Source organism: Eriocheir sinensis, chromosome 57 (genome assembly GCF_024679095.1).
Source record: "Eriocheir sinensis breed Jianghai 21 chromosome 57, ASM2467909v1, whole genome shotgun sequence".
In the NCBI taxonomy this organism is placed as follows: domain Eukaryota; kingdom Metazoa; phylum Arthropoda; class Malacostraca; order Decapoda; family Varunidae; genus Eriocheir; species Eriocheir sinensis.
Window position 1 is genome coordinate 690,601 of NC_066565.1, and position 10,650 is coordinate 701,250.

The following is a 10,650-nucleotide window of genomic DNA, read 5'->3' on the forward strand; positions in this document are numbered from 1 at the left end:
ATATTTTAGTATCAAGACTCCTCTGTGCCCGTTTCTGAATCATCTTTTTTGAACTTCTCTCTTTTTTTGGGGGGGGTGGGGGGTGGGAGGGGGCAGAGGAGGAGAAGTTTTACGAGTTTTAATTTCCCTTTGTTATATGAGTTTTATCTTTTCTTTGTTTCGCCATTTTCATTTTCTTGTCTTGTTTTTAATCTTGTATAGAAAAGCGCTAATCCGCCTATATAGTCACTTGGGAACACAGGGAAATATTCTGTGACGAGGAAAGAAACACTATCTCTCCATTAATTTTGGGACTCAAGCATCGATGGAACAATTTAAATGCGTATACTCTGTTTTATTTGAATTTTAACCTTTTCTTCCTATTTGTTTTGAAGTGGAGGAGGAGGAGGAGGAAGAAGAAGAGGAGGGAAGGATCAAAAACTATCTTCCTATCTCTGTTAATTTCTTAGGGACTCAAGCATCGATGGAACAATTTAAATGCGTATACTCTGTTTTATTTGAATTTTAACCTTTTCTTCCTATTTGTTTTGAAGTGGAGGAGGAGGAGGAGGAGGAAGAAGAAGAGGAGGGAAGGATCAAAAACTATCTTCCTATCTCTCCATGAATTTCTTCGGGACTCAAGCATCGATGGAACAACTTAAATGCGTTTACTCTATGTTATTTGAATTTTAACCTTTTCTTCCTATTTGTTTTGAAGTGGAGGAGGAGGAGGAGGAGGAAGAAGAAGAGGAGGGAAGGATCAAAAACTATCTTCCTATTTGTTTTGAAGTGGAGGAGGAGGAGGAGGAGGAGGAAGAAGAAGAGGAGGGAAGGATCAAAAACTATCTTCCTATTTGTTTTGAAGTGGAGGAGGAGGAGGAGGAGGAGGAAGAAGAAGAGGAGGGAAGGGTCAAAAACTATCTTCCTATTTGTTTTGAGGGACTCAGGAGGAGGAGGAAGAATTTAAAGGAGTATACTCTGTTTTAAATTTTAACTATCTTCCTATTTGTTTTGAAGTGGAGGAGGAGGAGGAGGAGGAAGAAGAAGAGGAGGGAAGGGTCAAAAACTATCTTCCTATTTGTTTTGAAGTGGAGGAGGAGGATCGAGGAAGAAGAAGAAAAGCGTTTACTCTGTTTTAAAAACTATCTTCCTATTTATTTTGAAGTGGAGGAGGAGAAGGAGGAAGAAGAAGAGGAGGGAAGGGTCAAAAACTATCTTCCTATTTGTTTTGAAGTGGAGGAGGAGGAGGAAGAAGAAGAAGAAGAAGAAGAAGAGGAGGGAAGGGTCAAAAACTATCTTCCTATTTGTTTTGAAGTGGAGGAGGAGGAGGAGGAGGAGGAAGAAGAAGAGGAGGGAAGGATCAAAAACTATCTTCCTATTTGTTTTGAAGTGGAGGAGGAGGAGGAGGAGGAAGAAGAAGAGGAGGGAAGGATCAAAAACTATCTTCCTATTTGTTTTGAAGTGGAGGAGGAGGAGGAGGAGGAAGAAGAAGAAGAAGAGGAGGGAAGGGTCAAAAACTATCTTACTATCTCCATTAATTTCTGGTAGTTTCAAGCATTCATTGTGTAACTCAAATTCTTCTTATTGAGTTTTATGTGAGTTTTATCTGTTTTGTATTTGTTTTGAGGCGGAAGAGGAGGAGGAGGAGGAGGAGGAGGAGGAGGAAGATCAATGGTCGTTAGCCTTTTCTCCATCAATATCTTCACAAACTCAAGCATTCCTGTAACTCTGATTTCCCGTACTTAGTTTTATTTGAGTTTTATCTGTTTTGTATCAATTTGAGGAGGAAGACAAGGAGGAGGAGGAAGAGGAGGAGGAGGAGGAGGAAGATCAATGGTCGTTAGCCTTTTCTCCATCAATATCTTCACAAACTCAAGCATTCCTGTAACTCTGATTTCCCGTACTTAGTTTTATTTGAGTTTTATCTGTTTTGTATCAATTTGAGGAGGAAGACAAGGAGGAGGAGGAAGAGGAGGAGGAGGAGGAGGAGGAGGAAGATCAATGGTCGTTAGCCTTTTCTCCATCAATATCTTCACAAACTCAAGCATTCCTGTAACTCTGATTTCCCGTACTTAGTTTTATTTGAGTTTTATCTGTTTTGTATCAATTTGAGGAGGAAGACAAGGAGGAGGAGGAGGAGGAGGAGGAGGAGGATCAAAAGTTATCTTCATATTTACATTGCTTCCTCGTGGAGCTTCAATCCTTCTTGTTCAGTTTTATGTAAGTTTTATCTGGTTTGTATTTGTTTTGAGGCGGAAGAGGAGGAGGAGGAGGAGGAGGAGGAGGAGGACTAGACAGATGGAGGAATAAGGAGGAAGAGGAATGGAGGGAAGAACAGAGGAAGGAAGAGGAGGAGGAGGAGGAGGAAGATAGCTATTTTTTTCTTCTTTTCTCTATCAATTCTTCGAAGAGGAGGAGGAGGAGGAGGAGGAGGACTAGACAGATGGAGGAATGGAGGGGAGAACAGAGGAAGGAAGAGGAGGAAGAGGAGGAGGAGGAGGAGGAGGACTAGACAGATGGAGGAAAAGGGAGGAAGAGGAATGGAGGGAAGAACAGAGGAAGGAAGAGGAGGAGGAGGAGGAGGACTAGACAGATGGAGGAATAGGGAGGAAGAGGAATGGAGGGAAGAACAGAGGAAGGAAGAGGAGAAGGAGGAGGAGGAAGAGGAGGAGGAGGAGGAGGAGGAGGAGGAGGAGGACTAGACAGATGGAGGAATAGGAAGGAAGAGGAATGGAGGGAAGAACAGAGGAAGGAAGAGGAGGAAGAGGAGGAGGAGGAGGAAGAGGAAGACTAGACAGAAGGAGGAAAAGGGAGGAAGAGGAATGGAGGGAAGAACAGAGGAAGGAAGAGGAGAAGGAGGAGGAGGAAGAGGAGGAGGAGGAGGAGGAGGAGGACTAGACAGATGGAGGAATAGGAAGGAAGAGGAATGGAGGGAAGAACAGAGGAAGGAAGAGGAGGAGGAGGAGGAGGAAGAAGACCAAAAAAGAAGAGATTGTTGTTGTTGTTGTTGTTGTTGTTAAGTAAATTTTGCATTCGTATTTTTTTTCATTTTTCATTAACTTTCTTATTTTCTTTATTTTCATTTTCTTGATTATTTACTCTCTCTCTCTCTCTCTCTCTCTCTCTGCTTTGATAACACTTGAAATACATATAAAGAGAGAGAGAGAGAGAGAGAGAGAGAGAGAGACTGACTCCATTTCCCCCGCTGTTCATTAGCCCCGCCCACTCTCTCTCTCTCTCTCTCTCTCTCTCTCTCTGTGTGTGTGTGTGTGTGTGTGTGTGTGTGTGTAGAAAGACAATAATAATAATAATAATAATAATAATAATTTTGGGGGATTAATATTATAAGATACAAACATATACAATTTTTCAACCTTTATTTATCAAACTGAATAATAATAATAATAATAATAATAATAATAATAATAATAATAATAATAATCTAACATATTTTTCATTTTATTTTATTTTTATTTTTACAAACCTCATTTTCACAATTTTTATTTCTTACATCAACAACAAACTCAAAAAACAAATATATTTCTTCTCCTTTTCCTTCCCTTCCTCTTCTATCCTTTAAATTTTCCTTCCTTTCTTTATTTATTTTCCTTCTGTGTCCTTCTCTTTCTCTCTCTCTGTACAATTCTTTCCTTTCTTTAACCCATCATCCTCTACCTTCCCTCCCTTCTTCCCTCCCCTCCCTCATAAGCTCCCTCCTTCCCTCCCTTCTCTCATAAGCTCCCTTCTTTCCCTCCTGTTAAACCATTCTTTTTTTCTATTTTCATCCCTACAAACACTTCTTTCTTTCCATCTTCAACCATCAATATCTTCTCCTTTCCCCATACAATCTTTTCCCCTCCCTTTCCGTTCCCTCACAAGCTCGTCAACCCCTCCGCCACACACCCCATCAACACACTCTGCCCGTTGAACAAGACTTGAGTTGCTATGAGGTCGCCCAGCAGCTGCTCCGGTGGGCCCAGTAACTCTTTGGTGGTTGGGTGGAAGAGGCGGAGTTTTGGGGCACTGGTGATGTTGTTCTGGTTCTTGAGCTGTGAGGGAGAGAGAGAGAGAGTGTGAGAGAGAGAGAGAGGGAGGGAGAGAGAGAGTATGGAAGTGTTGGAATGGGAGAGAGAGAGGAGAGAATGGAGAGAAAAAGGAAGGAAATAGGAGAGTTTGATATATGGAGAAGAGAAAGGAAGGAAGGAAATGAAAAGGAAGGGAAGAGAAGAAGGGAAAGATGGAGGAATAGGAAGAAGAAGAAGAAGAAGAGAATGAAAAAAGGAAAGAAGAAGGGAAGGAAAAATATGAAGAAAGAAATGGAGAAAGATGTATTGAAATGAGAGAAACACACACACACACACACACACACACACACACACACACACACACACACACACACACACTCTTACCTTCGCAATAGAAGCAATAGAGTCAATAGCCCTTCCGATAGACCAGGCGCGGGAGACGAAGACAGCCAGAGAGGAGGAGGAGGAGGAGGAGGAGGGGGGAAGGGAGACAAGGAGGTAGATTCTTTCCTCCGATGGGATTCCTTTCTCTCCCTCCGACTTCTGCTTCAACTTCATGAGCTGGACCTGGAGAGAGAGAGAGAGAGAGAGAGAGAGAGAGAGAGAGAGAGAGAGAGAGAATTAGTAGAAGTAGTATTTTATTTTTATTTTATTTTTTTATTTTTTTTCACACACACACACACACACACACACACACACACACACACACACACACACACCTTAGCGGAAAGTTGCTCCGATTTCTTCCCTTTCCCTCTCCTCTCTCCTCCTCCTCCTCCATCCATTCTGTCCGCTATCTGCTTAATCTTCTCTGCTGCTGCCTTCTCCTGCTCGCTGGGGCCCTGCTGGGGTTGGTGGGGGCACTGGTGGTCTGGCTGTAACAGTAGCAGTAGTAGTAGTAGTAGTAGTAGTAGTAGTAGTAGTAGTAGTTTCATTATGTCTAAATTCAATTCTCGTTTTTCTTTCATTTTCATTATTATTATTATTAAGAACGTAACCTAAGTAGTAGTAGTAGTAGAAGTAGTAGTAGTAGTAGTAGTAGTAGTAGTAGTAGTAGTAGTAGTAGTAGTAGTAGTAGTAGTAGTAGTAGTAGTAGTAGTAGTAGTAGTAGTTTTCATATCAATCTTCTTTTTAATGTACAGTAATTAATTTCTTTTTATGCATCAACATTAACAAATTCCATTATTCACAGTTGATTTTGAGTTAGAAATTATTAGTACTGTCTCCGTTAGCTGTTTTGTTAATATACAGCCTGATAATTTTCTTAGTGGTGGACAGTGCCAAGGCTGTTTAACCCAGTAGCAGCGGGGATCATGTTTCTTAATGGTCCCTCCAAGCAAGAAAAATGAGAAAAAATCATCACTCACACAAACCATTTCATAATATATATCAAAGCATTTGTGATCAGTTTATGTATCATCTATTTTTGGGGGTTTATATCATGGCACAAATTTGGCCCGTCGCTGCTACACGGTAAAGCCACAAATTTGGCCTGTCGCTGTTACACGGTAAAGCCACAAATTTGGCCCGTCGCTGCTACACGGTAAAGCCACAAATTTGGCCCATCGCTACAGTAAAACCACAAATTTGGCCCGTCGCTGCTACGGTAAAGCCACAATTTGGCCCATCACTGCTACACGGTAAAGCCACAAATTTGGCCCGTCGCTGTTACACGGTAAAGCTAAAATTTGCCCGTCGTGTGTTACACGGTAAAGCCACAAATTTGGTGTAAAGCCACAAATTTGGCCCGTCGCTGCTACACGGTAAAGCCACAAATTTGGCCCATCGCTGCTACACAGTTAATAATATGATTAGCAATCTTGTAAATTAGCAAAACAGCTGCTTGCAACAATACTACCTAATAATTTTCAACTCAAAATCAACTATAACCTAAGGTGTTTGTTATTGTTGGTGCATATATTTAACAATGGTGACTGTTTCCTGTGCGTGGCTGTCGTACATTATCCATGCAATCAGACATACCGTGGGAAAGTTTGGAAAGTTTTGTTTAGTCGGCGCAACATCTGTGGTCATATGCCGGAGAGAGACAGAAGGGGAAGGAGTTATAGGAGAAGGGAAAGTTTTGTTTAGTCGGCGCAACATCTGTGGTCATATGCCGGAGAGAGACAGAAGGGGAAGGAATTATAGGAGAAGGGAAAGTTTTGTTTAGTCTCTGCAACATCTGTGGTCATAAGCCGGAGAGAGAAAGAAGTGGAAGGAATTATAGTAGAAGGGAAAGTTTTGTTTAGTCGGCAACATCTGTGGTCATATGCGGAGAGAGACAGAAGGGAAGGAATTATAGGAGAAGGGAAAGTTTTGTTTAGTGGGCGCAACATCTGTGTTCATTTGCCGGAGAGAGACAGAAGGAAGGTTATAGGAGAAGGAAAGTTTTGTTTAGGGCGCAACATCTGTGGTCATATGCGGAGAGAGACAGAAGGGAAGGAGTTATAGGAGAAGGAAAGTTTTGTTTAGTGGGCAACATCTGTGGTCATATGCGGAGAGAGACAGAAGGGGAAGGAGTTATAGGAGAAGGGAAAGTTTTGTTTAGTGGGCGCAACATCTGTGGTCATGTGCCGGAGAGAGACAGAAGGGGAAGGAATTATAGGAGAAGGGAACAGAGCCCAGGAGACGGGACACAACCCCCGATTAATACCTGGTACCCATTCACTGCTGGGTGGACAGGGGCGTAGGGTATCGGAAAAGCCGCCCAAATTTTTCAACTCCGCCCGGGAATCAAACCCAGGCTTTCTCGGTTGTGAGCCGAATGTGCTAACCACTGCACCACAAAGCCCCCGACATGCCGAGGGACAGCAGGCTGCCAGCGGACCTGCACACCCCAGACTTGGGAGAACCAACTATGGTACTATATTAGTCTTCACTTAACCCGGTAGCAGCGATGGGCCAAATTTGTGGCTTTACCGTGTAGCAGCGACAGGCCAAATTTGTGGCTTTACCGTGTAGCAGCGACAGGCCAAATTTGTGGCTTTACCGTGTAGCAGCGACAGGCCAAATTTGTGGCTTTACCGTGTAGCAGCGACAGGCCAAATTTGTGGCTTTACCGTGTAGCAGCGACAGGCCAAATTTGTGGCTTTACCATGTAGCAGCGACAGGCCAAATTTGTGGCTTTACCGTGTAGCAGCGACGGGCCAAATTTATGCCATGATATAAACCCAAAAAACAGATGATGCATAATCTGATCACAAATGCTTTGATATATATTATGAAATGGTTTGTGTGAGGGGCGATTTTTTTCTCATTTTTCTCGCTTGGAGGGACCATTAAGAAACATGGTCCCCGCTGCTACCAGGTTAAGTGAAGAGACTAGAAGCTTGTTTTCATTTTCTCATTTTTAAACCTTCCCATCTACTCTCCCTCTCTCCTCCTCCTCCTCCTTCTCCTCCCTACCTGGTGTCGGTGAGCCAGGCAGAAATTCAGGCCACAGGCAGGGCAGAGAACAGGTGTAAGCTCGCCCCCGTCACACTTCGGAAACTGGCAGGGGTGGCGCGTGATCTGTGGAGTAGTGGTGGTATTAGGTGTAGCAGTGGTGTAGCAGTGGTGTAGCAGTGGTGGTATACAGGTGACCCTCAAATAGTACAGTTTCCAATAGTTCAGTTTTGGTTTTATATGGATTGTCACGGAAGAACTTTTTAGGATTTTTAAATTTCATGCTCGTCACGAAATTTAAAAATCCTTAAAAAAATCTCTGAAAATCCACATAAAACCGAAAACGCACTATTGGAAACCGTACTATTTGAGGGACGGACTGTATATATATATTTTTTTTTTTACAGCAAAGGAGACAGCACAAGGGCACAAAAAAAAGCCCGCTGCTCGCTGCTCCTGTAAAGAATCTGAAGAAGTGGCTGAAAGAGAAGTCAATCACGTGAAAAGACTTACTTATTTATGTTACTTACTGACTTCCGACCCAAAAACTGTCTTGTGGACCCCAATAAGGAGATTCACTTATAATTATCGTTGAAATAGTTAATTCCTGATGTTTCTTGGCAATAGTTAGGCGTCAGAAACCAGTAAATACTATGCTCTGAGTTCAACAATCTGGCAACAGTGCCCCTCACCTCAGAAATCAAAACATCCAAAATTCAGACCATTTCAAGAGCATTTTTAGACTTTTTATATGTTCCTGTAAATACTAGTGACAAAAGAAAGCCTAAATTACACACTCTCAGGCCTATCTTTCCCATCTCATCCACTTAAACAAAAAGCAGACAAGTAAATAAATGAACAATATATCAAAATAAATACCAAACATAACTTAACCAACCCATCCCTCTCCTTCCTTCTCCTCCTCCTCCTTCTCTCTCCCTTCATTCACTTACAATATATGAACACAAACAACACTACCAACCTTCCTATCATCACCTTCCTCTCTCGTCTTCTCCTCCTCCGCCTCGCTCACACACTGGTGGTAGAAGGGCAGGCTGTGTTCCTTGCAGAAGACGCCCCCACAAGCCCCACAGACGATAGGCAGGAAGTCAAGCTGCCGGCAAGACTCAACGCCGCACTGTTTGCCCAAGTCGGGGAGCTCCATGATGGTTTGGTTGAGCTTGTGGTTGAGGTTGGTTCGGGTTTGGTTAGGTTAGGGTAAGGGCTGAATGAGGTTGGTTGAGGTTGGGTTGGTATTAGTCTGTTTAGGGTTAGATTCAGTTTAGATATGTTAGTCTGGGCACAGTCAACCAGTCAGTCAGTCAGTCAAACAGTTAGTTAGCCAATCAGTCAGTCAGTTAAATAGTTAGTCAGCCAGTCAGTTGCTCAGTTAAACAATTTCTCAGGCAATCAATCAGTAACCTAAACAATCATCCAGTCAGTTAAACAGTATCACTCAAAGTCAGTCAGTCAAACAGTTAAACAATTTCTCAGCCAATCAATCAGTAACCTAAACAATCATCCAGTCAGTTAAACAATATCAGTCAAATGAGTCTTTCCGTGATCCCCTAGTTCCCGGCGTTCTGTGTCTGCGTGTCGTTGAGGTTGGTCAGCATGAGGTCGCACCACTTGTGTTCCTGCTGCCGGAGGGTCTGGTGGGGCGTGGCGGTGTCTGGCTCAGGGTCCGGCAGCTCCTGCACCGGCACCGCTATGTCGTCGCTGGGCAGGCGGTCCACCAGCCAGGCCGTGTCCACCAGCAGCAGCAGCCGCCCATCAAGCTGAACCTGGGAGTCCATGCAAGGGGGATGGCCCTGGAATGACCTGGACCTGGCTTAGAGTGAGCTTGGCTTGGTCTGGTTCAGCTTAATAATGGTCTTGGGTTGGTTTGGTTGAGCTTGAGTTGGGTTGGCTTGGCTTCGTATAGGCTTGAGTTGGTTGGGTTCAGCTTGTCCTGGGTTGGGTTGTCTTGGCTTGGCTTCGTATAGGCTTGAGTTGGTTGGGTTCAGCTTGTCCTGGGTTGGGTTGTCTTGGTTTGAGTTGGGTTGGCCTGGCTTCGTATTTGGCTTGAGTTGGTTGGGTTCAGCTTGTCCTGGGTTGGGTTGTCTTGGTTTGAGTTGGGTTGGCTTGGCTTCGTATAGGCTTGAGTTGGTTGGGTTCGGCTTGTCCTGGGTTGGGTTGTCTTGGTTTAAGTTGGGTTGGCCTGGCTTGGGTTGCCTGTAGAAAATGGAAAATCATTAAACACAAATATACGGGCATTCTTTGGCTTGGCTTCGCTTGGCCTGTTCTCCCTTGCCTTGGAAATAACCTTACAGATTGGAAATAGCCTTACAGATTGGAAATAGCCTTACAGATTGGAAATAGCCTTACAGATTGGAAATAGCCTTACAGATTGGAAATAGCCTTACAGATTGGAAACAGCCTTACAGATTGGAAATAGCCTTACAGATTGGAAATAGCCTTACAGATATAGCCTTACAGGTTGGAAATAGCCTTACAGATATAGCCTTATCAGATTGGAAATAGCCTTACAGATTGGAAATAACGGTCCGATTGGAAATGAGCGACAGATTGGAAATAGCCTTACAGATATAGCCTTACAGATTGGAAATAGCCTTACAGATTGGAAATAGCCTTACAGATTGGAAATAGCCTTACAGATTGGAAATAGCCTTACAGATATAGCCTTACAGATTGGAAATAGCCTTACAGATTGGAAATAGCCTTACAGAAGTGTTTATCAGACAACTTTCATCTCTTTCTTAGTGTAGATGTAACGGTCCGAATGTGAATGAACGAGAGAATGTGAGTAAGTCAGTGAGTAACAGAGTAAGTGCATGAATGAATGAGAGAATGTGAGTAAGTCAGTGAGTAACAGAGTAAGTGCATGAATGAACGAGAGAATGTGAGTAAGTCAGTGAGTAACAGAGTAAGTAAGTGTGAGCGAGTGGGAGAGTGAATGAGTGAAAGAGTGAATGGAGGAAAGGGATGTAGCTTTCATTTATTTATTTAATTTAATATTTTCTCTCTATTTTCAACGCTACATAGAGATCAGTGTTCCAGCAGCACACCAACTCACCTGTCCTCTGACCCACAGGTGACTCGGGGCCGCGGCACACAGGGGGAGTAACCTTCTTCTTCCTCTGAGCTGTAAGTCTGTGTATCGCTTCCTCCCTCCTTATTCACACACTCCAACAGTACGTAACTAGGTGTGTGTGTGTGAGTGTGTGAGTGAGTGTGTGGCGGGTGTGACAAGCCTTGGTGC

The 10,650-nt window shown here is 43.4% G+C and overlaps 2 protein-coding genes across 2 annotated transcripts; both read right to left on the reverse strand.

The window, feature by feature from the left end:
- Positions 1-3,341: 3,341 nt before the first annotated feature.
- On the reverse strand, positions 3,342-8,560 carry LOC126984395 (AN1-type zinc finger protein 1-like). Its single transcript, XM_050838028.1, has 5 exons — positions 8,371-8,560; positions 7,410-7,514; positions 4,724-4,879; positions 4,389-4,571; positions 3,342-4,028 (listed from the first exon to the last, which is right to left on the reverse strand). Exons 1-5 carry the CDS (start codon positions 8,551-8,553, stop codon positions 3,852-3,854), a joined length of 804 nt encoding a protein of 267 aa, XP_050693985.1. The 5' UTR covers positions 8,554-8,560; the 3' UTR covers positions 3,342-3,851.
- A 101-nt stretch (positions 8,561-8,661) lies between these two features.
- Positions 8,662-10,650, reverse strand: LOC126984397 (anaphase-promoting complex subunit 13-like). Its single transcript, XM_050838032.1, has 3 exons — positions 10,465-10,650; positions 8,899-9,602; positions 8,662-8,810 (listed from the first exon to the last, which is right to left on the reverse strand). The coding sequence occupies exon 2, from the start codon at positions 9,182-9,184 to the stop codon at positions 8,957-8,959; it is 228 nt and encodes a 75-aa protein (XP_050693989.1). The 5' UTR covers positions 9,185-9,602; positions 10,465-10,650; the 3' UTR covers positions 8,662-8,810; positions 8,899-8,956.